Source organism: Larimichthys crocea, chromosome XVI, assembly GCF_000972845.2.
Source record: "Larimichthys crocea isolate SSNF chromosome XVI, L_crocea_2.0, whole genome shotgun sequence".
NCBI classification, from domain to species: domain Eukaryota; kingdom Metazoa; phylum Chordata; class Actinopteri; family Sciaenidae; genus Larimichthys; species Larimichthys crocea.
Window position 1 is genome coordinate 9,265,901 of NC_040026.1, and position 27,908 is coordinate 9,293,808.

General features: G+C 42.9%; 1 protein-coding gene across 4 annotated transcripts; it reads right to left on the bottom strand.

The window, feature by feature from the left end:
- Window positions 1–177: 177 nt before the first annotated feature.
- Window positions 178–27,842, bottom strand: rab11fip3 (RAB11 family interacting protein 3 (class II)). 4 transcript variants are annotated; one of them, XM_027289333.1, is made up of 16 exons: window positions 27,443–27,842; window positions 26,875–26,972; window positions 24,901–26,529; window positions 18,404–18,497; window positions 15,759–15,835; window positions 12,843–13,015; window positions 9,216–9,416; window positions 7,188–7,325; window positions 6,108–6,143; window positions 5,868–5,961; window positions 5,453–5,697; window positions 5,059–5,140; window positions 4,800–4,937; window positions 4,478–4,633; window positions 4,234–4,374; window positions 178–4,147 (listed from the first exon to the last, which is right to left on the bottom strand). In XM_027289333.1, the coding sequence occupies exons 3-16, from the start codon at window positions 26,509–26,511 to the stop codon at window positions 4,034–4,036; spliced, it is 3,300 nt and encodes a 1,099-aa protein (XP_027145134.1). In that variant the 5' UTR covers window positions 26,512–26,529; window positions 26,875–26,972; window positions 27,443–27,842; the 3' UTR covers window positions 178–4,033. The 4 variants fall into 4 exon arrangements, with proteins under 4 accessions (XP_027145134.1, XP_027145135.1, XP_019128317.2 ...); XM_027289334.1 differs by lacking the exons at window positions 26,875–26,972; window positions 27,443–27,842 and having other exon boundaries at window positions 24,901–26,216; window positions 26,296–26,449; XM_019272772.2 differs by lacking the exons at window positions 7,188–7,325; window positions 27,443–27,842 and having other exon boundaries at window positions 24,901–27,434.
- Window positions 27,843–27,908: the final 66 nt, after the last annotated feature.

Genomic DNA, 27,908 nt, shown 5'->3' on the forward strand with positions numbered 1-27,908 from the left:
ACAAACATTGCAGTCTCTTGAATAAGACGGTGAGCGGTTGCAATCTGCCAGTAGATGTCACTAAATTCTACACACCGGACCTTTAAAGCAAACACTGAATTCTTACAGAATATAAACAGTGCATGCAAACACAAGGTACAGTGTAGAAAAAAAAAGAGGCGACCAAACACAGGGTGATTTTATTCCATTTATTTTTCTAATCTTACTTTCACTGCTTACCTTTAAATTTTCTCTTTTTTACAATGACTGAAATTATATTTCCCCAGTAACAATTAGGATTAGATCATTTGGGGAATCTTCAAAAATAATATACAGCTGTAACCAATACTGTTATAATTTATACATTTATCTTTGAAAATAGGAATAAATTTAAACTTTCTCTTTTCTACAATATTCTCTTTTTAATCTTCCCATGTCACATAATGGCAAGCCATGCACTACCACTGTAGTGATGTTTGTGCCTTGAGCAAACTTTCTTTGGACACTGGAAGTGAGTATGAGAGAGAGAGAGAGAGGAAAAAAAAAGTTCACAAAAAATGACAATTCATATTTACAGTTTATGTTTCATCATAATTTAACAAACTGACAGTCACGTGGTCAGTGCTTTCCCCAGGGCTCATCATCAGGTTAGTTTAGAGGCAAAGTTTGAGACACAGAGGCACAGTGTTTAGACTAGCAGGCCATTTTTCTTTTCTTTTTTTTTTCTTTAAGGATAAGCTTAGAGTTGATTTATGATTTATTAGAGAACAGGAAAATGTTACCAAAAGCGGTGATCACGGACCCTGATAAGATAAAATGATCAGTTTAAGTTCAAACGTCTGTCTTTGGTCATTTTGAAAGCAGAAATTTGGATGTGGTTAAAGTGCAATTGCCTTCAGCTCTGCTAAAAGGGAATGTTTTGTCAGCTCTGTGGTCTCACTGTCTAGATATTCTGTTGCCTGTCATGTTAGTCCCCAAACTATCTGTCGAAACCAGACACTAAGATATGAAGCAGGGAGCGAAGTGTCATATTACCTGCTTTGTTCAAGTGTCATCGCATTCCCTCTTTGTGATGCAAAAAAAAAAAAAAAAAAAAGATTCATTATAAAGAATAAAGTATTACATTTGTTGGGGCAAACCTCCAGTCACACTTAAAGGCAGGAAGCTGAACTCAGCAAGCCTGGGAATGAGGTTTTATGTGTCATGTGTTGACGTTATGAGGTCTCACAACCTACGACTCCACAAATAGAAAGTATAGCATATGATTTGTCAGCCAAAACATGAGTTTGAATCAGAGATATACAATAAAAAATAGGTGTTTCCATGCAGGACCTGACTCCATCTGGGAAGACAGCAGTAGAAACTGCAGACTCTGCCGTTCATCGTCACCCTGAAGAGGTCACAGCATCATCAGCACAGTGGAAGAATGCGATGACCTCGACAAGAGACCGCTCTGAGCAGGTCACATTCAAGCTTTGAGTCACCCAAAGACGATACAACTTTCCTTTGAAACATTTAACCTTGATTCAATGAAATTCTCCCACCGTGAGTCGATCTCTCCCCAACTCGTGAAATTCAAAAAAAAAAAAAAAAAAAAAAAAAATCTACAAACGTATTTTTCAGCAGAACAGATCACAGAGTGTGAGCGTGTCGTTTGTGTCAAATGATGAATAAATATCTGCATGTTATTCAAAACAAGAAAGAAAAAAAAACAGGTACTGTACACGCTACATGCTAGAGAAGAATACAGGCAGCTGTCTCTCAGCATAAGACAAGAAGAAATGTTCTTTTCTTCCAACTATAAAAATACCTAGAATCTAGAATGAGTGTAGAAAAAACTTTACATGTACAAGTCATTTACATCCAAGGCCATTTTTTCCATGGAGTGGCAGGTGAAGAAGAGCAGTCAGATCGAGGTGAGCTGGGTGAAAAATATTCTTCTTAGCATGTTGGTGCAGAATGTCATGCTGTTTTGACAGAATCAACCTCCCCCCCTCCGACCACCCTTCAACTATTAAGTCCATCAAGATGTCTGGTAGGTGAATCTGACACTTGTGTCCAGTCCGAGTCTTAAAGAAACCTCCAGGAGTGTAGTGAGATGGCTGCACAGTACCGATGAGCACGGCATCAGTCCAAAATCAGTCCGTACGTCTTTGAAAAAAAAGCAGATGTTGCTTCAACAGAGGAAATAAAGAGCAGGTTCGTTTCACCTGCCCTCCAATAATGTCCACTTTCTTGCCAAGCGTTATTGCTACCAAAGTCTGCCACGTCTCTTCAGTAATATCTGCAGATCAGACCTGGCTATAATAGCCAGCGAAAGAAAAGAGATCATAGGAACTCCTGATGGCTGAAAAAATACAGTATGTAAATGCAAACTCATCTTGAGACATGGCTGAAATGTTCTTTTGTTGTAGTATTCTTAAATATTTTAAATTGAATATGGCATAAAAATTAGTGTGACGTGTGTTTTCTTCTATAGTGTACATACACACCAGTTCCAACTTTGCTGGTATGTCAGTAGCAACAAATCCCGCACGCTATCATCTTCATACGGGCTTCAAAACTATCTTCATTTATGATTTGATCCCTTCAAAATAAACATTTGTTTTTGTATCAACAAAACGATAATGAAATCGAAACTTAGTGCAAAGTACAACCATTTGATTATTCACATACAACTTGTCAAATGTCAGCATTTCTTAGTGACAATAAATCACTTGTGCAGTGGAAAAAAAAAAAAAAAAAAGGTTGGTTACCTGGATAAACTTGCTCCCCATCATTTTCACTCAGCAAGAGAACACTGGAGTCAGGTGGGCTGCGCTTAAAACAAACTACAATTCCCAGAATCACTCGTCAGTTTCCCTTCATGCTTCGTTCAAGTGTTTGCAGCGTTTACAAAGTGAAGCCGTGAGTATGAGCGGGTTAGATTTTGTCAGTTACAGCACCCGGTCTATACACTTATTGAGATATATTTGAGCTATCTAATATTTGTGCCAGGGAGTGATGGGAAATGTAGTATTATCTTCCCACCCACTGGAGGTTTGCAGCCCACCTGAACCCTGGGACCCTGTTTCATTGTAAAATAAAATAAAAAATGAGATGAGGCAAACTATAAACCACCTAGTTCCTTCATTTGGGACATTGAAGCTTATATTATTCCTCCTAATGTCACCAAACACTCTAAGTAACATGGAAAAAAAAAAGGAAATGTCAAACACTTCACACACACACACACGAAACCCTCCGGGCATTTCTCATCCTCAACTCCTTGAAATGTCCCTCACTTGGGTTCACTGGAAAGACAGTTGAACTTGGTCAAAGGACAGGACACACCGTTATAGGGACTTGTCAGGCAGCACAGCAAGCTCTAAACATTAAAGGACAAATCCAAAAAGAGAAAATCGCTGCTTCGACCTCCCGACACGCGCTTCATACGGCTTTTTTCTCACGCGTGATTTAAAGCACGATTCAGCTTGCTCCAGGAGATCACAGCCCCTGCATACCAACACCATCCCAGTAACACTCCACCGACTGAACTGAGGCATGTATGGTACGCAGAATTAATGAATACTTTTAAATCACCTTTCATTTAAGGCCTTTCGGTACTGTATAATTGTCTGATTTTTGTTTGTCTGTAGCTCAATCAAACATTGACACTTTTGTTTTTTTCTTGAAAGGGACGGGAAGATTTTCTACTCTTTATGATACAGAGCTCTTGCACACATTTACACATTCACTCACTCCACTGGGGGGGGAGACTCGGGTCCCTCTGGCCAAATAACATGGAAGTCACCAGAACCCAAGCGTACTCAGGAGGGTTAACACAAACACTCACAGATAAGCACAGACTCGAGGAATATCTAACTAACAGACTTCTTAGAAATCTTAAATTCTTCTTTTTTTGGGGGGCGTTTGAGGAGCCGGATGAGTCGAGTGCGTTTTTTTGTTGTTTTCCTACCAAAATGTTGTCGGACTACATTTTTACATCCTCTCTTGGTAGTTTTTCTTCTGTATATTTAAACAGCCTGAGTCTCTGTGTGGGGCTGCATGGCGTCTATTTGACCTCTAGGATGGAGGGGTTGCATTCCATGATGGCCACGATGATTTTGTCAATGTAGTCCTGGAGTCTGTAGTTGATCTCCTCCTGTTTGTGGATAGCCTCCATCAACTACAAACAGAGAAACAGAAGTCAGCGGGGAGGTGAATATGACATTGAATATGTTTTTCTTTTCATGACATCTTTTCTAAACCCACCTCTGTACGAGACACGGAGTTGATCTCAGCTGCCAGGGAGTCGGAGAAGGAGGCCGACATTAAGTTCTTGGCTCCCTGGATGCTCAGGTTGATAATCTGTCCATTTAACTCGTCGTTCTGCTCCTTCAGGCTGCGGTTGTCCTGGAGAGGTTAAGTCAAACGTAACGCATCATATAAAAAGGAGACAGAACGAGGAAACACTGCATTAAACGAAGCGAAGAGACAGAACGTTTATGTACGCTACCTGTTTGAGCCGTTTGATCTCTTGCTCCAGCTCAGCTTCGCGCGTGCGGGTCTGATATTCCTGCAGCCCTGCTCCAGGTGTGCGCCCTCTCTTTGCTTCAGCCTCCAGCTTGTACAGCTGTAGGTGCTCGAGCTGTTTACGCAAGTCTTCGATGAGCTGTGGCACAAATGAATCAAGAGGCATCAGTTGGCAAAGTCTTTAGGAATCTTAGAAAATGACGAGCAAAAACAATCATCATTTAGATATATGGCATAATTAGATGATGTTTTGTCTAACTCAACACTGTAATATTTTGTACATAGAGAACTTTCTTTTGTCCCACCTCCTGAGTGCACTCCTTCTCCTTCTGGCTCTGGTGGCGCTCATGGCTCAGCTTGTCAGCCATTTTCCTGCGCGACTCCGTCTCCTCCTGCAGCTTGTCGGACATGGCTTCTGTCTCGTCCTGCAGCTTCCTCTTCTCCTGGAAAACAAGCAAACAAAAAAAAGGTGAAGATGAAGAGGAGTGCTAACCCTCACGAGAAAGACAGAAGCACGAGAAAGGAAAGACAAAGCAGGAGAAGAAACATCATCGTCGTTCTCACCTCCTCTAGTCTCTCGATGTTTGCTCGAAGACAGGGGACGCATGACCGCAGCTCGCTGTTCTCCTCATCCAGCTGCTGCAGCCTGAGGAACGAACACAAATTCTTTAGAGACAACGAAAACCTAGAGTACGGTTTACTATCAACATGCAGCGTATCTGCGTGTTGACAGTAAACAATGTTATACAACAGAAAAGCTTATATTCAGTGGCAGATTAGTGCCAGAGGGTGGCAGTGTAGGGCCACGATTCCTCCAACAAACAACATGACGGCTACTGGTGTCACATGAAGAAATGTGTTGGGTTTTTTTTAGCATATTTAGTCATCAAAATAATAAACACAGTGATCGACCTGTTGTACAGTGAATAAACATATTTAGCTTTTCCGTTTTGCTCACCTGGCCTGCAGGTTTTCCAGCTCCATCCCCCTCTCTCTCTCCAGCTTAGTCAGGGCCTCCTTGTGACGACGGGTCTCTTGTTGCAGTTGCTCGTCAGCGTAGAGCTCCTGCTCCTTCAGCTGCTCCTCCAATGCGTTAGCCCGGTGCACGAGCTGGAGGTTCTCCTGGCGCAGCCTCGCGTGTTGTTCCCCCGATGCCTCGGACTCCTTTTCCAGCTCCGCCACTCGGCGTTCGAGGAGGAGCACCTGGGAAAGGTAAAAATGTTTAATGGTTAGGAAAACACAGAAATTGTTCTAAGTGCCTTTCACAACTGCTATGACGTGTGAAAAACTGTGGTAGCATACAGGTATGAATGTGTGTATCCAGATGGATGTGAAGGTTAGTTATTCAACTACATTGACACAGGAGCGCTCACCTTGTCAGTGATGTCATTGTCAGCGAGCTCCAGGATGTCCCGCGTCAAATCGCTCATGGTATCCAGGGTCATGGAGCTGTTCTGGAGGAGATGTCTGCATTTGGAGAGGGAACATTTAAACTTGACTGTCCCTGGAGCCAGTTAACATTTGATAAATTGCTGTTTCCTTACGCCAAACACAAACTATCTGTTACAATCATACTAGAAATACGAACCCCTCGGAGCAGCAATTTCGCTTACCTTGCTACTTTCTTGCTGGACAGCCTCTTGCCAGCGCTGGATGGGGAGAAAGAACAACAGGAAAAATGGTCAGGAAGAGAAAAAAGGGATAGAGGAAAGAGACACTATCTCCTGCTATTTGTCCTGTCCACCCCCCATCCCTCTCTCTGCTATCTGAGAGCCTCTGAGACACAAAGGCATTCTTCTTTCTAGTAAATCACTAGGATTTAGTCTGAAACTTAAAGCTACAAGATATTCACACATCACAGCAATCTAACACAACAGCAAGCGTACGGGTGCAGATCTAGGATCAGTTTTTTTCTCAACAGACAGACAACATTACAGAAAGTTTCCATTACAGGAATTTTGTAGATTTACAAATTATTTTTGAACTTATAACATCTAAGAGTTCTGAATCTCAAAGTTAATTGTTGAAAAGCTCAGATAGGTAAGTTTCTGTAATGCAGCTACCGGTCAGTAATCCTGGATCAGCACGTCTGTTCCAATAAAGGCAGGTTCTCGGAAAAGCTTTACTCAACTACCAGCAGTCATTCTGCGAAAAACTCAAACGAAGCATGGAGACAATGGCATGAAGGATCGAAAACACTGAAACAGACGCCACTCACCTTGTGTACCCGGGGGTTATCGTTTCATGTACAATCAATATGTTATGCTTATTTTTAGATGAGCAAAATGTTTAGCATGTATGAGTGGCAAATCATAACTCGTACAGATGGCAACAGTGGGAAGGAGCTGGCTTAGCGCCACGTACAAATTGAGTTTTCCGTAAATGAATGTAAAATATTAACACGTCGGCGCTCACGCACAAAAAAATAGGATGCTGATGAAAAAAGGTTGCAAACAGCGTGAGGTAAGATGAGCTTAAAAAAAACATACCATAATGTGTGTGTGTGTGTGTGTGTGTGTGAAAGTACAGTCTGTGACATAACACACCATGTTGTTGCTAGTCCAACACAGCATGCATACATTATGAGATCATGCATGATACTGTTTCTAATCAGCACTGCAAACACATTCACACAGCGTATAATCGGAGGAGGAGGAGGAGAGGGGGGCGGGGGGTTGTGAATGACATGTTACCTAGTCATCTCTAGGAAATTGAGGCGTGTGGAGAGGTCCTCGAGACGACTTATTTGTTTGTGACACTGGCTACAGAAAAAGTCCAGCGCCTCCTCCCTGAGGAAGCTCTGAAAGCAGTCAGGGAGAGGAGCAGGTGCACTGGAAAGAGGAAAAAGGGAGGAAGAGGAGGAGGAAGTGGTGAGTGACGAGCGGAGAAGAAGGGGTGTGAACTGAGGTGGGATGGGACATCTTCTGGAAGGTGTAGGGGCGACGGTATTAGTGAAATCCAGTTTGAAAGAGTTAAATGTGAAGGCTTACAGTGGGAGGGAGACGTGAGACAGACTGCAGTGTGGCTGTGGTTTGTTTTCTGGATAACGTCAGGAAACAAAAAACATTCAAGGAGGAAGGACGTGTTGACGTCTAATCATTCTTGTCTGTTCAACCTCGGCGTCTTTGCCATGAGCTCAGAAAACCTTCAGATAAAGTTAAATATCTTTCAAGCAAACAAAGTTGACTTTTTTCATTGTTTGGAGTCTGCATCCTCTCCTCACGTCACCTCTAACAGCTGATTGTTCATTCAGGGAGCGAGTTAGGTCTGAATTATGCAACACAGGTACCGTTTATGTAGATGGCAGAGTCTTGTGTCACTTGATGGTCCTATCAAGCAGTTTCCTCCTGACGACACGAAGGATGACTTTGTTAAATTAAGCCTTGCAGTGATGTGTATTTTTGTGGAACCCGACAGCGTGTATGTGCCGTCAAAGTGCTGTAATATGTAGATGGATGAATGCTGGGGGGGTGTGTGTGTGTAGGCGGCACTGCTACATGCGCCAACAATGAGCATGATTGGCTCAAATCTCAGTGACGCATTCGCAGTGAGTGGGAGAAGTTTGTGGGATGTCGTTTTTTTTGTGTGTGGGATTTTTTTTTTAGCCTAACCACCATGCAGATTTCTGCACAACTTGTATGCCTTGGAAGCTTTCACATACAATTTACTGATTCAAATTCATGGCTCTCATCTATCATTTGGGAATGTGTTTTATCTCTTTGTTTATCCTTTTACCACATTCTGTTACAATGCCTGTATCATATTACAATTGAGTAGCTTCGGCAAAAAAAAAAAAAAAAAAGATTCCTACAATTCATAAACAGCAATGTTGCATTTTCATTCTTACTACCGGTGCCAATCCAATTAGACCAGCTTATTTCCATATTATCAGTGGGCTACAAAAACTAGGCAGCTACTTGTTAAAAGCTTCTTGGCAAGGCAAATCACAGAAATATCACCCAAGCGGGAATTAGCCATTATCCGGCTTTGGGTCTCTGATGAAAAGAGAGGAGGAGAGAGGAAAAATATGACTGGGAAAAGGCTACAATAGAGGCTTCAACACAATTGAATGGTATCACAGAGAGAAGTGTGTTTGTGCATATAAATCGGACTGTATTTTTGGTGTTTGCCGGACACCTTCTGCTGCTAAAATCAACCTGTATATAAGCTTGTTAGATACTCTTTAAGGTGTCTGAACTTAATGCAAGAAAACATCCACCGTCTGTCCGTCCTAGGTGAGATTGGCACCAGGTGCCACCTTTAAACCTTAAACAGTGTGAGTGGAAAGCATTTATTCAGACTAGTCGTGCAGTATTAGAACACAACTTATCCAAATACCCACCTTTCTAATAACTTAGTGTGGGTAAAACTTATGGAGTGAACTTTGTATGCGCATATATTTATCTTGCCCTTCACCAGAAAAGGACACAGATAAGGGGCGGGGAAGGACATATCCAGAAAGTTCTTATCAACATTTGACCTCAGTGTCTTTGTTGAAAGAGAAACATTTTCTCTGAGAACGTAAATAGAGGCATTTCAACCCGAGAATGTAACAGCGTCACACCGTCTTATCAGGAAGGGGTTGATAAAAAAAAGAAGCTGACAGTCTGTGAAAACCACATCAATATATTCACATTAGTTAATCTTCAGGCTGCGTACATTTCACAATGATTCGTAACCTCATAACGTGTCTTTGTCAGAGGTACTCTGGTTTAAGTTACCTGGGAGAGAGCAGCGGAGAGCCATTGACCTGCTCGGCAGGCTGCATGCGAGGGGAGTCGCCCTGCCCCTCCGTCCCATCCACGCTGCTCTCCAGAAGCAACTCTGAGGTATTACTTTCCCCAAAGTCCTCAAAGTGCTCCTCCTCTCCACCGATGACCGTCACCAAGGAGTGGTTGTGGTGCTCAGAGTTTAGGGAAAACCTAAGGGGACATAACAATGGATTACTGTGTTACTGTGTGTGCTCATTTGTGTGTACAACAACACCATTGTTAACTTTAGGTCCCGGCTAGAAATAAAGGTGAAATGTGTCAGGTTCAGGTAGGAAAATGTAAAATAGGTGTCAGACTGGGTATAAAAAGAACACATAACCACCACAGTTTCATCCAAACTGTTCATAGAAAATAAGACTCTCTTGAGCAATGTTATCTGGGTAACAATTTCTGCAAAAGTTGGCTAATGATTGGTGTTGGACCCAGAAGCCTGGAAATGACTAAAGCCTTCTACAAATCCAAAACAAGTACAATTAATCTTCCCCCAGCAAGAGCGGCAATCTGGACAAGTTCGACGATCACTTATCTTCAAAGGTAATCTGTTAATTCACATTAATCCCAAAGGCTGCTTGGGCTGAAACAAAATGCGCTGTGCTGTGCCGGTGATGTAGAACAACGATGGGAACGCAGGCTAGTTTGATGTGGGTCAAGCTTCAGAGATGTCCTGAAGTGCACTGACAGACGGGGCTGTGACTTTGGCTCGCTGAATTGGCTCGTTATCTCGCACAACCGAACACAAAAACCTGCTGGGTGGATCTGGAAGTCTTTGCTGTGAATTTGACAGTTACGAGAGTTTCAGTAAATAAAACCACTTGATCCTCGCTTAACAGGAAAGCTGGCCCTTCCTGTTGTCCGACAGGATATGTTAGATGTCTTAAATACACATACACAGGACGAGGATGTCCTAATCAGCAGAAAAGCTTGCTTTCTCAGCACACAATGACAGAGTCTGTTTTGCTTGTTTATGAGGAAAATGGCCAATTCAAGTGTCAAACCTAAAATAATATGCAGACTGAATATTCTTTGGTCTCTTTAACCAGACAACAATGCAATTTCAGCTGCAGCAACGCTCGCACAAAAACAGCCGTTTTGAAGTCACTTACCCTTTACTCAGGCTCTTACTACTTGGCCCCATATTGAGGTCCCTCACGCAGAGGGACGGCGAAGAGAGTGAACGCATCTTTGAACGCCCTCCACTGCCCTGGCGTGAAAGCCGTGGAGCAACTGGAGTTAAAACCCCGGACAACCAGAGTGGAATCCTGAAGTTTCTCAGGTGACACCGATTTAAAATAAATAAACAACACAACTCTCCGGTACGGAGAAAACAGAAAGGGGTCTGCCTTTGTAAACGCCCAAGTCTGCGGTCCTAAAGAGCTGCCAATCTATAGCGCCACATGACTGCCGTTGCATCGTCTGCGCCACCCGACAGACTTAATGCGTACCAGTAAGGGTTGACTGTGAGTGGGTTAATCAGATTTGTGGCTAAGTAACGGTCAACAGACAGCCCTGCTGACCGTCCAAGAGCCAAATATGTGTGGGGACACGGGTAGGACAGAGGAGGGTGGGGGGAGGCTAATCCTGTTAGATTCTTAATCCCCAATCCAGTGCATATACTCCTCTGAATATGGCTCGAGGTAGCTGGGCTAACCAGGCTGCATTTGAAAATCGCAGTTTACTTACTGACCTTTTCGGTGCATCAGTTATTGTTGATTCACTCTAAGCAGCTAACTGACTGACTAACTGAAGATTTGGTCTTGAGAAACGTGCTCATATGTTTCAAACGAACAAATCTCCATTCATAGTCTGTCAAGATATTCACTCGCGTGATAAAGGCTGCCAAATCAAGAGAGTGTTTTCAAGGAGGCGAGTTGATGAGGAGTTAATACTAAGAGAATTTATTTAGGTCACAGGGTCGTATAGTATGAGTGTTAGCTTCCCGTCAACAGGGTGACTGTATGAATAAGCGGCGGGGATTCAGATTAGGCCATGCCAACGAGAGGCAAAAAAAAGTGAAAACAAACCAAAAAAAAAAAAAAAACAGCTAACTCAACACTTCCTGGAATTCAAGGCTCAATCATGGAATGGGAAGTCCAAACACAACCGTGTCAGGCAGACCACTCCAATCCGTCATCAAGCCGGACAGAAGGGGCACAGAGTCAGCAAGATGAGGCCTCAGTTTCTCTGCACTTCCTCCCCTGTGTGTTTGCCCCAAATGCTAGAACATCAACAGTCATCATCTGCAGCGATGACCTGCCTCTAACAGCAAGAGAGCGTGAATCAACTGAAAAGAGAGAAACCAGGTTTGATCCAGGCGCTAATATATATAAAAACAACATTGTCATCCAACAACAGAAACAGTTTGTTATTAACTTTTCTGGTCCAATATGACTCACTACCGTGTTTATCAATGACACATCTTACAAATATTTACTGCGGTGCTACTTTGTCTTATAAGGTAGAATTAAATTCCAGTGTGTTACCAAAGAGAGCAGAAAAAAATCATAATAATGTCAACCCTTCTTGATTTAGATAAATGCATTTTCAAAAGACTTCATTCGTGCTCTTCTCTTTTCATCTCTAGCTGGTATATGCATGTGTAAATTGATTTAAATAACCTTAAATTTGTAAAATGGTCTAACAAAAACACGTGAGGCAGACATCTGTGCGTCAGTATGAAACACTCACCACACCAGCCCATTTGAAAGCAACCACAAGTCAAAGAGCAGCAAACAAAGGAAAACCGCTGTGACAAAACTACAAATGGAACCTAAAGTGGTTCCCAAAAAAAAAAACCCAAAAGGCTGCAGGAGAGATAACATTAAATATATTTCACCTGCTGGGATTATTGGAAGTTTATGCCGCAAACTGAGAATTCGGAGACGGCTGATGTCGATCCACTAACACTCCGACTTGGATAAAGAATAGTGGAAGGGCTGTCTGTGTTCAAGGTCTCTGCCTTACACTGTGCACATTTCAAGTTATCTCTGAATGAGCTTTCCTGTTCAGCCGTAGAGAAAACATCAACAGTCTATGTCTCCGCTGACTATCTGAAGTGTTACTAAGCTAAGCTGCCTGTGACAACGCGAGTACATGAGGAGCTATTTCACTGATTAACGGGAAAAAAAAGAAACAAAACACAGAAAAACTCTGGGATACTATGTGTTTGAAGGACTTTCTTCCCACTGGTGTGTCTCTGGGAATTTAAGGTGTTAGGTCAGTCCAGTGGTGGCTGTCTACTGCCTGTCTGGTGACCCAAATAGGTTCCGAGTGATCCAGCGTTGGCAATGCAAGACTCCTGAATCACGTGATGTATGTGTGCCCCACAGCTAACTCTTAGACACTTTTACGGTAAATTCTGTAGTCAGCTAGTTATGACGAGCATTACGACGTTGATCTGGTTCTCATGACAAGTGGATTACAATTGATGATGTATGACAAAAGTTATTCAGGGTCGCTACTTACCCTCTCAGCATCAAAACACAAAGCAGAGGATATATTTATAGAAATCCAGGAAATACGAGCTTATTGGTCAAAGCTGACATTGTGCATGCGGCCGAAGGTGAAATTTAAACCGACCTATTTCCACCATCTTCAGGGTCGTGCAGCGTGGCCTCGATACCGCTGTCCGTCTCCACTTCCTCGTGCATCTCAGGGGGCACGAGGGCCCCCGTGTCCTCATCGGTGAAGGTCTCACACTCGCTGTAAGTGCTCTCCGAGCCCAGGTATGCGCTGTCCGTCACCTCATTTTGCTGAGAAAATAAACACATTACAGATCACCCATCAAGCAGTACACAGACAAATCCATGCTGACCTGAATGGACATTCATGAACGGGACAGTGTATACACAAACTAGAGTTGATGCTGTATTGTACTCTCTGAGAAGTAGTGCTCAACAAGCTGTTAGTATCATTATAAAGACAAACAAGATAATTACTTTATGTAAAATTACTACCAATGTCTACATATTTTTTTAAATATTAAATGCATTTCAAATCAGGATTACTATGTGAAGTAAAAGGTAGATAACACACCTACAGAGAAAAACAGCCATTTTCAAAGACTATTTTTTATTTTGAATTTCCATGTCTGGCCAGTAGGTATTGACAGCAATAATGCCAACTACCAAACAAATCACAGAGCATAAACAGGCCTTGGAGACAGTCTGCTGCGACTCAGATGGCTGTTCCAAGCAAAACCTGACGCATCAACACCTCTAACCAACAAGTTCAAACAAAATGAGCAAGCTCCTGGCTTTCCAAGCAACAAACACCAAATTCTCGACACAAAACCCATGGTGTGATACATGTCCCCGCCGAGAAAAACAAAACAAAACATCTGAATCTATTAGCAACAAGAGACTGAGGCGTGAAGCAATAATGAAGCCAAGACAGGTGAGTCATGTTGGAAAGCATAACGTACCATTATAAATGAAGTATCAGGAGAAGCAGGGCCCAGAGGGATATCCACCATTCCCAGAACCATTCTCCCTGCCCGGCTTCATCAACAGGAAAACTGGCCTGCCATAATAACTCCTACTAAGGCTTCCTAACCTTCACTCTCAGAGAGTGAGAGTGCGCGTTTGGAAGAAAAAAAAAAAAAAAAAAAGGAAAATAGTGTAACACCTCGTTCTGCTCCGCTGGGTGGTCAGAGGGGAGGAGACAGAGACAAAGTCCAAAGTGTAGCAGAAGTCAGCTGTAATGCTCGATCAACCAGCGTTCTGCCGGACAGGCCTGAGTTTAAACACCACACGATTGGCTGAATAACTGTTTAATCTTTCCTGCTTCACTTCCTGGCCCCGAGTGACCGCATAAATCATTAAGCCACATTCTTCATGCTACAGACCGTACAGTGAATCAAGGCTTTACATCATGACATGTCATAATTGTCCGAGTCTGTGCCAATAGAAAACACTCTAAAGGACAGAGAGGGCGTCTAATCTGTAAAGTTTTAGCAGGATTATAACAAAAACACGATCACTGTTCTTTCTTCCATTTGAGAATTCAAATATGAGATGGAAATGTAGAAGTTAGCAACGGCACAAAATATTTATTAAAAGGGAAAAAAAGGGGGTGGACGGGGGCGTTGCTTTTCTCTTATGCCAGGCCTCACCTTGCCTATTTTGAAAGCAAACAGCCCCAGAACAGCACAGTCATTGAGAGAGAGGAACCCTTTTTCTGCCAGGAACCCGAGGGGAAAAACAAGGCCACGGACACAGGTGTGGCGTCTACTTCAAACATAAACACAAACTTCCTCAAAAATCCACTCACAGGTCCCAGCAAACAGCAAAGACTTTATAAATCACGGGAGCTTACATATTGTTAGTTCAGATTCAGTTCTACTTTCCTGTGTTTCGTTTCTGTTAGTGGCCACTTCCATTACTAACATTTAAATACAAGATCTCGTAACTGAGGAGCATTAAAGTAAAGTAAGTCTGTAGTCGGCTGGATCAATTTCGCATAAGAATCTTAACAAAATATAAACAAATTGACCTTAACAGAACAAATTATCCTCGACTTGACAGATGCACATTTATATTTGATTTATTTATAGAATTATACTCAGGAACTAATCCAAACAGTGGAAGATCCATTTCTTAATTTACTCATTTTTCAATTTAAAATCCACTGTGACTGATAATAACTGTAATTTCACCCTCAATTTGGTGGTACGCAATCAGTTATGAGACATGAAAGGTCTCTGTTTTCTATGTCAAATGACTTTAAACAAGGCCTTCACTATGTTGTGGTGCCTCGGAGCAGTGAATAAATCAAATGAGTGCTGTATAATGTGGCATTGAGTCTGTTGTATTAGATTTACTTGTTTGTGAGGGTTTTTTTTTTTAAACCACAGTTTTTCAGATGAATAGCTGAGTTTATTCTAAACTCATGAGGTCCTGTGAAATGGGCTGAAGTGAAGGGAATCCATTTGCACTTTTCACTGTGGAACACGGGCCTGCGCTTCCAAACTGTATCAAGAGAGGGCGCTGATACCGTGCAATGTACAGCTGCTAAAACAACAGTCATGGCTCTGCAACGCCCGAACTGCACACAATAGCAGAAACATAGAAATTTTGTGGAGGCCAGCAACAATGATGGTTAAATATACACGCTCCGTGCATAAGAGGAGACAGGAATTTCAGATATGCTAACCGCAACTGTAAAAACAAAAGTCCACACACAGATGTAAAAACTCAACGCACATTCCAGATAATTCAACATTTGTCAAAGAATACTCAAATGCCTAGCCTGCCAGATGCTATTTAATGTCGGCCAAACCAGGGTGTTCAGTCTGTGGAACATTCACAGAGTGGTAATGATAGCTCTGCAAGCCACTCGGTGAATTACAGTAGAAAGAGTGAGAGTGCACAGGGAGTTCAGCCTGTGACCTCCACACACTGCGCTGTTGTGTGCACCAATGGGAACCGAGAGGCACAACAACAGGACCGCATACAACAACTGGAGAGAGGCTAAGCCTCTTGTGTGGCGCCTCACCTCGTCATATTCCTCTGGACAGCCCACAGCTCCATCCCCTGGACTGTAGTTTACACTGTAAAGCTGTGGCTCTGGGCCTGCAGATATGAGAGAAGAAGACGGGTTTAATGTGTGCAGAATAAACACGTGAAGTCAAACAGCAAGGGAGGCTCAACAAACACGAGACTAGTGTGTATAGTACCAACGTTAGTGGGTAAACAAACAGTCATTATGCAAAAAAAAAAGAAGAAGGTGTCATGGCGGGTCATGGATTTAAATGTATGACAGCACTAATAGAAAACATGTAAATTGGATGTCTGGATAAGAGGAAAAGAAACATTTTTCAATACAGATATCCGTGTTTGACAAACTATGTCTGTGTTTGCTCTTGTATGCAATCAGCACATTTAGGAGCTCATGTCCTAGCTGCCCTACTTTGGCATATTTGCAGTCAGCAATCAAAGTGTGATGTGACAGCAAACATTATGTAACTTTTACACTCGTATTGCAGGGGTTATAGAATGTCACGGGTAAAATAAAACAATTAGGAAAAAGGACAATAAGGAACCCGTATCCAATTCAAAATGTGTCTATACGGGCGTCTTTTGAAAGCACCTGCAGATAAGCAATGTAACCTGACACTCGCCGACAAGATGGACTCCCATCAGCCACTGCAGCTCCTGTATCTAGTAAACAGAGATGTGAATAGCACCCTACTGAGAGTACAGAACACAAACAGTGTTCTCCACAGCTGCCAGTGGACCCAAAGGGCTTTTGTGGCCCTTATGTAACTCGTTGCTCTTGATCACTCGTACAACATGGCAGGCCATTTAAGTGAAATGCACCCAATGGGGCTGCGCAGGAGAAGCTGGCTTCTGTTGGAGCAACACACCTGCAGTCTCTTGGCATTATGTCAAAATATCAAAAAAGGACACGGAGGGAGTTTTCTGGACCAACTTTTGTTGTTCGAGACATGCCAGAGCCACTACAGGGGACAAGGCATTTCCATAGCCTGCAGAACTGTTTTTATTAAAAAGGTGCTCATGCCAGTAACGAAGGGTGCAGAAAGAAGGTGGAGTGCCAAGAAGTTTATATTGAAATTAGAAAAGTTCAGAGCACTCTTTTGGCTTGGAGGTGGTGGTGAACATAACAAGGATCAAGTGGATCAAAAAAAAATAAAAAATCTGTATATTTCAGCTGCAAAGTGTCTGAACTCCACTTTTACAAGCACTATGGAAATCTGTCAGCAATGTGTGAGTCACTTTGGAAGTTATAGTAGAGGTCTGATCTTCACACACTAATGGGAAACTGTCTTCCAGCAGGAAATATCTGATTCATTCTAAGATGGGACAGTGAGTAACAGGAACATAGGACAGTGATCCCCGGCTGGATTCTGACCCATGACGTCAAGGTTACGTGATATATGCATTAGCCAAACAAGGCACCAAAATAACTTTGGTCGAATGTCACATGATCACAATCATTACCTATGATACAGATGTCGTCTACTGTCTTTTTAAGTTTTTTTATTTCAGAAATAACCATCACATTAAAGGTTTTATATAAAAGCATAGCTTGCTTGGGTGCTATAGTATGCCAATACAGGAATCTGACTTTAGAGCACAGCTTTGCAACTAGTGACAACAAGAGAAACAAGGGAGAAATAGAGAGGACGGTAAATTATTTAGCTGAATCTGACACTCGACCCCCTCTCTACTGCCACTCCTGCTCTGAAAACCTTGCCAGTAAGCCCATGTGTCTGTGCATCTCATGCTTTCCAATGCATGACTTATTAATGGTCTGAGTAACCAGAGCTGTGCAACCCAGAAAAGCCTTGGGAAAGAGTACTACCAATCAATAGGCTGCGATGACGTCACCACAACCTGTACGGTATGTCAACACAACCAGCGTGCGCTGTAAACCGCCTCAGGGCTGAAACTGTGTAATGACACTCTAGAGTTGTCTAAATCCGTCTCACTAACTTCACTAACTGTGTGCAATAGCTCAAATTTAAAGTCAATGCGAGATTAGATTGAGAACCTTGTGATATAGCTGTCAACACAGCCTAATAAACTGTTCCCCTTTAAAGAAGGGAATACAGTATATGAGTTAGAGTGGAGGCAGCAAAATGGTTAAAGAAAGAATAACATTATTTGAGTCCAGTTACAAAGAATTTGGGTCAGTCTTCTGCCTTTCCTTTCAAAATCCCTCATCTCAGCTGAGCGATGGATGTGAACATACTGTGTTGACAACAATATTTGGCACCATGGGGAATGCAGATAAGGAGCCAGATGCTGGAGAATAAATGTAGGTGAATTTGCTGCTGAGGCGTTTTTTTTTTTGTTTGTTTTCTTTTAAAAACAGCAAAACTAAGTGGGTTAGCCAAAATAAAATAGTAAGTAATGGAAAAGAAAATATGCTCATGGAATACTACAGGCAGGTAAAACAACAAATATTAATGTGCCCAATAAGAAAAGCATTTTTTTTACATATGACAAATGCAAGGCATTTTTTATGTCAGATTATTTTTAGTAGGTAGGTTTCACAAATCATTAAACGTAGAACCCCCAGAGTCTTAGACAACAGGGCCATTGAGTCCACAAAAAGGGGACACTAGGTAGAGTTTAAAGGGAAAACAAATTTAAAAAGTGCATCTGGTGACTCACCTCCATTGCTAATTGCAGAGATTCCACGGTGGAAGTCTTCAAAGCTGATCACTCCCAGCCCACTTGGATCCAAAAACTTGGTCAGATCTTTCACCTGATGAAGATAAAACACAACATTCAAAACTAATTCCATCATGGCAACAGAAGAAAATCACTCTCCCATAACACTATCATTCATTCTGCATGGATACCTCAGGATGAAGTAATAAATGATGTAAGGGGAAGTTTTCCCGCACAAGGGGGGAAAATTGATTTGACTGCAATGTTTAAATACTGACTTCAATGGAAAAGCACATGCAGAGAAACAAGCCGGTGCTTTATCTGAACATAACTCACATAAAACCCAATCCTACGATCATTCGAGTAACATGACACTTTACTGCAGAGGCACCTGAACTCCACTTCTGACCTCCTGAAGAAAATAAGTTTTTGCAGACAGGACAATGGTGAGTTTACAAGGAGTTTAATGTGTGCAAAGGGTACGGCATTTATCCTCTTTGCATGTGACAAGAATAAAACGAGGGGGGAAAGATTAAATAAAAATGTTGCTGAAAGCGTAATGGTGGCAGAAATGTGTCTCGGCCACACAGACACTTAAAGTAATGAATAAAAGATTCTCACATTAGATGTTACGTTAAAAGAAATCTTAAAGATATGAAGACTGAAAAATGCTTATTCCAAGTGTGTGCATGCAGAGCAATATAGCCTTTTGTGAACAGAAATGTTGCTGCACTCAGCTGTTAAATGAGTTATGTAAGCGCACCTACATACTGGATATTCCTACAGTCAGTAACCTGGCAACAGGAGGATGTGTGTTTCAGTCGGTACAGGACCTCACAGTGTAAGAAAAACAACACTGCACCTTGGATCAACAACTTTTTCAGATTAATAACTTCTAGTGTGTGTGAAATTAAATCTAATCTGATCTGTACTGAGAAAGCCTTCACCTGTACAAATTCCTTGGCACGTTGCCCCGCTTCATGTTTACCATCTAGTTATCCGGCTCTCAAACACACAGGAAGTTAGACATGCGCCTGAGCGGTTATGTGCAGAATATTGGTGGCGCCGAGCAATCAAAATCTATTTACATAAATAATAGACAAGTCAAATGTCGTCCATCACATAACCTATTATTACAGTATAATTTCAGGCGTGTATCTCTGACAAAATTAGCTGGGAGGGGAGCCTGAGAATACGTCGGGTGAGGTTTCTGTGGTTTCGCCTCGCTTATTCCTCGAAAAAGGAAGCGCACGATGCATCCATGGTTGTTTTACGGATACTTTCCTTCTGTGTGTGTGTGTGGCTTCTCCCTTCTGTACTTTTTTATATCGGTTACACATAAAAACAAGCTGATCCTGCTTAGCAACGCTGAGCTGCGACTCAGAGGACGCTGAGCAGGCTGAAACTCCTAATGAACCGACGCTGACAACTCTCGCGGCTTATGAACTGAGTTTCGGTGAATTGAACCCAGCTGTACTTAGCAAGAGGAGAGAGGAGAGGCTGATGTCACCGAATAGTGGTTAACACTGCAATGTTAAGTTTAGCATGTGGAATTGAGGCCCGTCCAACTTCCATCTCTGCTAGGCTAAACCTTTCCATACAGCACATTTGCTGTACTGCAGGCTGTCGGGGGTGGTGGTGAAGAAGAAACAGCGTCTTTTAAAAAAAGGATTGAACTTGTGAAAGTGAAGTTGTGGCTGAGGTGGAAGGCGTTTTAGAATACAGCTTTCCGTTTCACAATGGAGCACCACAGCTCACATGTTCCATGCAGCTATTCAGAAACACCTCTGCTTTGGGGAGGTGAGAAAAAAAAACTGAGGTGTGATTGGGGGGAATTAACGGAGTGTCTGTGGTTGGGATGATATTTTTACATAAGTTATAATAAGCAGTGTATTAGTGTTGGTTACTGCTTCTGCTGTGAGAGAACTGCTGTGACAGCCAAAGCAACCAGAGCAGTATAAACCTACTATACTGTGGAAGCTGTCCATGGCCTACATCTGGGTTGTTAAGCATGTACACAGCAGTGCCAGGCCCCTCAGCTCTTGTGAGCAGAGGATGTTAGCTATTCCTAGGTCTAACCTAAAAACTAAAAAGGTGAATGGGATTTCAGTTCTATTGTATTTTGGCACTTGGAAAAGTCATATTGTGCCCATTTTCAGTTAATCAGTTTACTTAAGTTATTGGGAGTGTCACAGATTATCAGTTTACGTACTCATAAACTTGTTTTGATTATGACTTTACACCCTAGATTTGACCTGCTGACCACCTCTATAGTTTTCTTGCATCTTGCAAACCAAGTTTACTCTTTAAAATCATTACTTCTTCTGCTCTTACGGCCATTTAATGCTTATTTTAAACTGTTAGCCTTTTAATCTATAATTCACAGTATCACATCTATTATGTAATAATTTGCATCGTTAAATCTAACGAGCACCACCCAGAGAGTCAGTGGTAAGGTAGGCGGATGACAACTAAACTCAAAAAGGCTAAACTCCATCAGCTCCACTGCTTAGGGGAGCAGTGAAGGCACTGTGGTTTTTCTGTTTCCTCTGTTTGTGTCTAATCAGTGCCGGGGCACGCCTGACCGCCTCCACACAGACCGCCGTTGTGCATGACCCCGTGGAGAAGAATACCCTTTGGTGAGTCTTTCCTGGAGGGGATTTCACAATAGTTTCCCGAAACAAAACTCTAATAACGATGATCAGAAGCCTCGCGGGTTTGGCAAAAGAGGATGAAAATAAAAAAGGGCAGAATGATCTTTGGATGTAAACCACTGACGCGCGCACGCTCACAAAAGTGAACTCAAGAGAGGGGACGTTTCAGGGCATGGGACATTCCATTGTGGATTAGAGGGGCAGCACATAAAAGCAGCGGGTGAGGGGAGGGAGGCTGGCTAAAGTAGGGTTTGGGAGTGTCGACTGACAGGAGAGACATGACCACAATGCAGTCCAGTGTGGCTTTTGTGCAGAATCAGGGTCAAAACCAGCGAGTGAAACCAGTGAGTAGTGGTTAGAAAGATCTTTTGAACTGAGTTCACAGATCTGGCACATGCCTACAGGACAGTAGTAGTGCCTGCGTACAACAGCAGGTAGGCATTAACTGCCCGCAGTGTTTATAACACAAGAAATATCACTACAACTACAGAGAATCAGGTAGTTTCACACACTAAATTGACATCTAAAGTGAAATTAACCTTCTGATAGTAACCCTACCTTAAAATGACTCTCCTGAAAAAGAGGTCTCACCCAGAAACGTGAGGCAGCACTTACAAATTAACATAATGAAAGAGCAAGTGGTGGTTCTCATCTATAATTAACACAAATGGGTGAACATATGTTGCAAATTTGACATAATGATAGTCTGTATTTTGCCTCCTGCTTCAATGGACCAGTGTTTAGGATTTAGTGGTATCTCGCCCAATGCATCCTTTCCTAGAGAGCGGCTGGCAAGACCTTATAGAGTAATGCAGAAACATAGCAGTTCAAGATGGCTGACTTGAGGCGTCTGTAGATATAAAAGGCTCATTGTAAGATAACATTTTTTTATCCGCAGGTGATGTTAGACTAATAAAAACATAGTTATGCATATTATATTTGAGTTGTGCCATATTCAGTACATTGTGCCCCCCAAAATCTTACAAACTGGGCTTCCCATTATGGTTGTATTTAAACACCAGACAATGCAGTAAGTGAGCGCATACACATGGACACGCATGTATCACATCCTGGAATAATTCTGGAGAAAACATTTGCATGGGCAGCATACACGCGCTGGCTGAACACGGATGCAAATACCTTGTGAATACCTTCCTGTTGTCTCTCAACAGGTTGCTAGGATATTTGCAAAGTGGTAGAGAATAATACACAGACACAGCCTGTTTCCAACCCTCAGCTTAACTACGACAATATGAACATGAATACAAATCCTGCTGAAGAAAACCCATTATATGTCGGCTTGGTGGAAGCTTGTGGGCACAATAAAATAACAACAACAGTGTTTATAACACTGAGCATAGCCATTAATCTGACCATACATATGCCTTTCAATTTAACTTCATAATGTTTTTATGTGTTTATTATGCATGACCTTATGAATTGGTTTGACCGATTGCAGTGTGGTTATCTCAACCACACATCTGTGTTACCACCATGATATTTCACTAATCTGAGGAGCTCAGGCGTGGAGGTTATTCAAAACCACTTTTATCTCCAGATGACTGAACTACAAGGACATATCAGGACAAATATGAAAAGCACACACATGTATTCCACTGATATGAGAAATGTGACCCATTTGCCAAAGACACAATCAGCAGCTTGACCTCAGACAGCTTGCATGTAGGCCTTGTTAGATCAGACCCGACTTTCTCACTGATCCTTGAGTTCAGCTAATGAATGACAAATCCACTACAACCATTATATAACATTCCGCAAATTCTGAAGATAAGTCTGTCTGGTCTGCTGCCTGCCTGTTTGCTTATTGTGAAAAAGAAAGGCAAACATGCCGAAGCCTCTCTGACTCTCTCGGACTCTCTCTGATCACAAGTGGACAGAAATCTGAGAGGAGTTTCCTGTGAGGGCACAAATTAACTCCTGTAGCTCTTGGAAACGAGATAGCCGACAGCTAAACACAAAAGAAAAGACCCAGAAGTAATCGATCTGCACAATCTGCTCAGCGGTTCGGTGAAAACCTTTAACGTAACAAAGATCCAAAGGAGACTGCTGGAATCTGTATACTTGGGGAGTTGCAGCAGGTCAAACAGTAAGGAATAACAGTGAAGTGGACCACACCTAAAAAGTAAAATTGACTCCCGGTGTCATGTAAATGAATCAGGTTTTAGCACTGCCTAGCAAAACAACAGGTGGAAGTTGTTTGCATGAAACTAGCATGACAAACACTCCGCTCCTCTGTCCCTAAAAACAAAGTCATGGGCAGTAGATAGATGGCAACCAAACTATGGACTCCCTCTGACTGAGGAAAACACATTTTGCTCTTAATCCTTCCCAATTCCCTGCCAGGGGAGATACTAGGCTAGACAGGGGACAGATCGGGGGCAATAGAGGCACTTTGAACTGGGAGAGGAGGGATTAAAAAGCATTAGTGAGCCAGCATCACACTGTGTGCGTGTAGAGTACCCATCCTCCCCCAAAGGCCTTGTTCAAAAGTTCATCAAAGAGAATTTAAATGAATGATTTTTATATATTCTAAAATTAATTATGTTGCCTGAATCAACCCTATATCTAGAAAGGACACATTTTTAAAACAGATTATGAACACGGTAACTGACTGATTATTCTTATTGCCCGAGGAAGAAACTGAGACAAATGAAGACAAGGCATCCAGTACATGCTGTTGGGATTACATCATCGTTTGCATCCCCCTAACTGTTGTTTGCAGATGGTGTGATCGCTTGCTGAAACTCTTTCTGATTGCTGTAAACATTTAGACAGGCATACAGACAAGCACGTCTGACAGGAAAAGAAGCTGACGTCATTTTCACACTAGAGCGTGTGACACCTGTGTCAAACTCTGAATTTAACTTTCTGTTAAAGATGACACCTAAACGTATGAACTTCACACACGGAAAAAGATATGACAAATTCAAACAGACTTCAGAGAAGCAAACAGGTAATTAAGGCAATTTAAGTCATTATGCGACCACTTCTTTTTCAAATTGATGTGAGAGAACCGTTCCTCGTTCCTTGTCGTCTTGCAAGTTCCAGTGAAACTATCCCACAAGATGTGCTGCAAATGGCCGTGATCAACAAATGGGTGAGGGTCATGGGTGGAGAGAGAGAGAGAGAGAGAGAGAGAGAGAGAGAGAGAGAGAGAGAGAGAGAGATGCATTTCACAAGAGATTATCCCCGAGCCACTATGCAAATTGGAAGATGGGTGTTTGTCATTTGACATATGGAGGAGTGCCAGGACTGACAGAACTCATTACAGCCAATATGCTTGACAGATTTATCGAGTAAACCCAAATCCTGGCTCTTGAACACTCCCCAAATATAAATGACAGACTAATCACAGGCACGGTTTTAATAATGTGGCGCAAAACTGTTTGGGCAAGTGTCGAGAGCTGCTTCTGCGGGAAACACACTAGTGCCCAAGCAGAGGTCATGTTACTTCATCATACGTCACAGCAACATAAACCTGATGCAGTTCTTTAAAACATTTAAACTCATAATCGGATCCATTATTTTTAAAAATATGTAATAATTTGGCTTATTGACTTCTAACAATGGGTTTCAAGTAGATTTAGATCCTAAACAACTTGAAATCCGGAGAGCAGAATGACATCAGCTGGATGGATTTCACTTGATTAAATTACTCATGCTTTTTTGCAGGAAGCTCTCTGAGGCTCAGCAGAAAATCAATAATAAATCATTTACGTATATGGAGCTTTATATGGTTTTACACAGAACTTCACTCAGCATGCATTACCGGGAGGCTGCAAAGCTCAAAACAAGGAAGTCAACAGGAATGACGCGTCTCACCTGATCGGCTCCATAGGCGGCAGCAAACTCCATAAACTCCTCAATCCGAACGAAGCCATCTCCGTCTTGGTCTAAGGCGTCGAACACAGCTTTTAGTGGGGAGACATCTTCCTCCTTCGTATTCACAGCCGAGACCATTGGCAGTGAGTCATCTACCACCATCTTAGAGAGGGAAATTGTCTCCACAGTTTGCTCACTAGTCCATTCAGCCTCAGGTGTAGAAGCGGCGTGTAGGTCCTGAACTGAAAAATCAAAAGAAGCCACTTCATGACAATCTGATCCCTCCAGCTGGTTAGTGTCCGTCAAACTCTCGCCTTCCTCTTCCCTCTGTTCAGTTGTCGGGTCGGGAACGCTTCCTTTCTGTACCCCCTCGTGTGGTTTCAAGTCCCAAGTTTCCTCGTCATGGACCTCATCAGCAGTCAAGCACAGATCCAAAGCCATTGCCTCATTCCCCTGAGTTTTGGCTTCAGAATGAATCTTGTCTTCCATCAAATCCTTAGACTCATTTTCCACAGAGTAACTCTCGCTGGTGAAATCACCCTGGATGAAGGCATCTTCAGCCACAGGCACCGTCAGTGATGAAGGTCCCGCTGATAACCCCACAGCAAATGAGTCATCCTCACGTTGTTGCTCTGAAGTGGGAATTACAGTAGCTCCTTCATGTTCCACCTCCAACTCCGGTGTTGATAAATCTAATGGTGCAACTGTGCTGATAACGGAGGGAGGACTGGCAGGGCACAGGCTCAGACTGCTGTCACAATCTGGAACATCTAAATCCAACAAAGGCACAGATCCTTCGAAAAACTCCAGTGGCGTGCTGCTGTGGTTTTGTTGCTGTGGGCCGCAACTCTCAGGTGAACCTTGCAGGGAAGTGCTGCAGGTTACAGGCAGATCAGTCACTTGATCGGGGAACAAACCTTTGTCTCCGGTTTCATGTGACAAAGTCTCCCAGCTCTGTGAGGGAGGGGGACTTGCTTGCTCCTCTTGTGTGAGGTCTAGCAGCTCCTCACTGACACCCTGTGGGTTCAACTCACCTGAGGACTCTGTGGGTAGACAAGAGTTCTCATCTGAGAAGAAATCCACCAACAAAAACAGATCCCCCGTGTTGGTGTCGGAAATCTTCGAAGGAGAGACAGGTACGCTTAGACTTATGAGCTCAGCCTGACTACTGAGGGTATTTGAGCTCTCAAGAGGGTCCTCCGGTGTTAGACCCAGCTCCTCCCTGGTTGAGGTTTTCCCAGCCACGATAGCGAGTTTGGGAGAAAACAACCACGATAGCGGTAAGTCACTTATTTCATCGGGTCCCTCGCGTTTTTCTGTAAGGGACAATTCCTCTATATGAGAAATAGCGGACTGATCACTCTCAAACATACTTATGAGGTTGTCCAACTCTACCGGCTTGCACTTGAATATATTCTCCTCTTCGCTTTGTTGGCATGTTTGTTCCTGGTCACTGTTTCTGAAATCCAAACCTGCCTGGCTGCTGCTGCTGCTGTTTGAACAGAGCACACCTCCATTGTCTGAATCCAGCGTGTGAAATCCAAGAGGAAATGGCTGATCTGACTCCCACTGTGTGTGCCCCAAAGGGCCAGACAGGACTGTCGGCTCCATTTATATCGGGATGGTCCACTTTGCAAACACGAGAGGAAAAAAAAAGCTGATGTCTTATCTCACCGCCGTGGTTAAGATCCAGCTCTTCAGTTTCAACGCCATGTTTTTTAAAATGGCACTAAACGTCAGTGTGATGAGTTAGAATAAGCATTGTGACATTTAGAAATGCTGACAAGTTGTTGTGTTTTATAAATAAAAAGTAATAAGACAGTCCAAGGAAAATAGATAAACAAGGTCAGGCAGGTAGCTGTGTTGCCTTCCACGTCTCGACAACAATGTTACCTAAATTCAAAATTCATATCAACATAGTAACCTCACTGAAATATCATAGTCTCCTGCTGTGAGTGTGTGGTTTGGACTCACTACGTCTCTCTCTGTCATGGCAGGTCCACTCCTGGTTGTTGCCAAATGTTCCAGCTTCAGCACATCCAACGTCAACATGCTTCACACCGGCCTGAAAGCTGACACAAGTCACTCAAATAAAGTCTCATCATTGAAACCCCTGACATGACCCATGTCCGACAGCATCCCTGCTCGCTCGTGTGACGGTTTGTTAATTATTTTTTAAACGCGTCAGTGTTTGTCAACATTAGCTATCTTAGCCGAGTATCAGTTATCCATCGCAGGGGCTAATTTGAAGCGGTGCAGCGAAGACACGGCGCTCTCGCTTGAATTAACAACGAGCTATAAGTGTTAAATGTGTCCTTACGGGGCGGTTTACTGAATATAAACACACACAGCCACGGCTTTAAATACATTTATGTTAGCAACCGTTGCTAACTTAAAGAGCATCCCGCTGCTCTCGTGCCATTGGCCGGGGGAAGCTGCTAACTGACGAGCTAGCGTGATTAGCCTATTAGCCAGCTAACACGCCACAAGCTTCTTCCTCTCAGCTCAAAAAAATATATATAACCAGACTTCAGTGTCCCACCGCTTTGAGAGATACGTGTGGGAAATGTCGCCTCTGTGATAGTCCGAGATTATATGTCTTCATTTCGATGGCTCCTCTTTTTTTTTTTTTCCAGCGGCAATCCACCTGTGTCTGTTACCAAGACGAGGCCAGGACGAAGAGACGAGAGACGAACCACCGACCTTTTCCTCCTCAATTTGTCCCCAGAAATCACATCTGTCGCCTTGTCCCTCGTTGGAGCCCGCGATTAAATGAAAACGGCAATAAATAAAGGACCCAAAGCTCCACTGTTTGGCAGTCAGTCCACCGATGTTGATCACAGGCACCGAAAGCTCTCGCATCAGCATCAGCAGTGTCCCATCCTCCTCCTCCGCCGCCTCCACCTCCCTCCTCCAGCCGCATACACACTGACGTTTCACGCAAGCGTACAAAATACCCCGCAGTATCATTGGCTTTATAGCAGCTATCATCCGGCAACCTTATGATT

Excerpts from the sequence above, each read along its gene's own strand:
- rab11fip3 (XM_027289333.1), bottom strand. The coding sequence starts at position 26,511 with ATGGAGCCGACAGTCCTGTCTGGCCCTTTGGGGCACACACAGTGGGAG. Across the intron at positions 15,836-18,403 it reads CTCTGCAATTAGCAATGGAG|GCCCAGAGCCACAGCTTTAC; the intron begins GTGAGTCACCAG and ends TCATATCTGCAG. Across the intron at positions 5,962-6,107 it reads TCCAGCAAGAAAGTAGCAAG|ACATCTCCTCCAGAACAGCT; the intron begins GTAAGCGAAATT and ends CTCCAAATGCAG.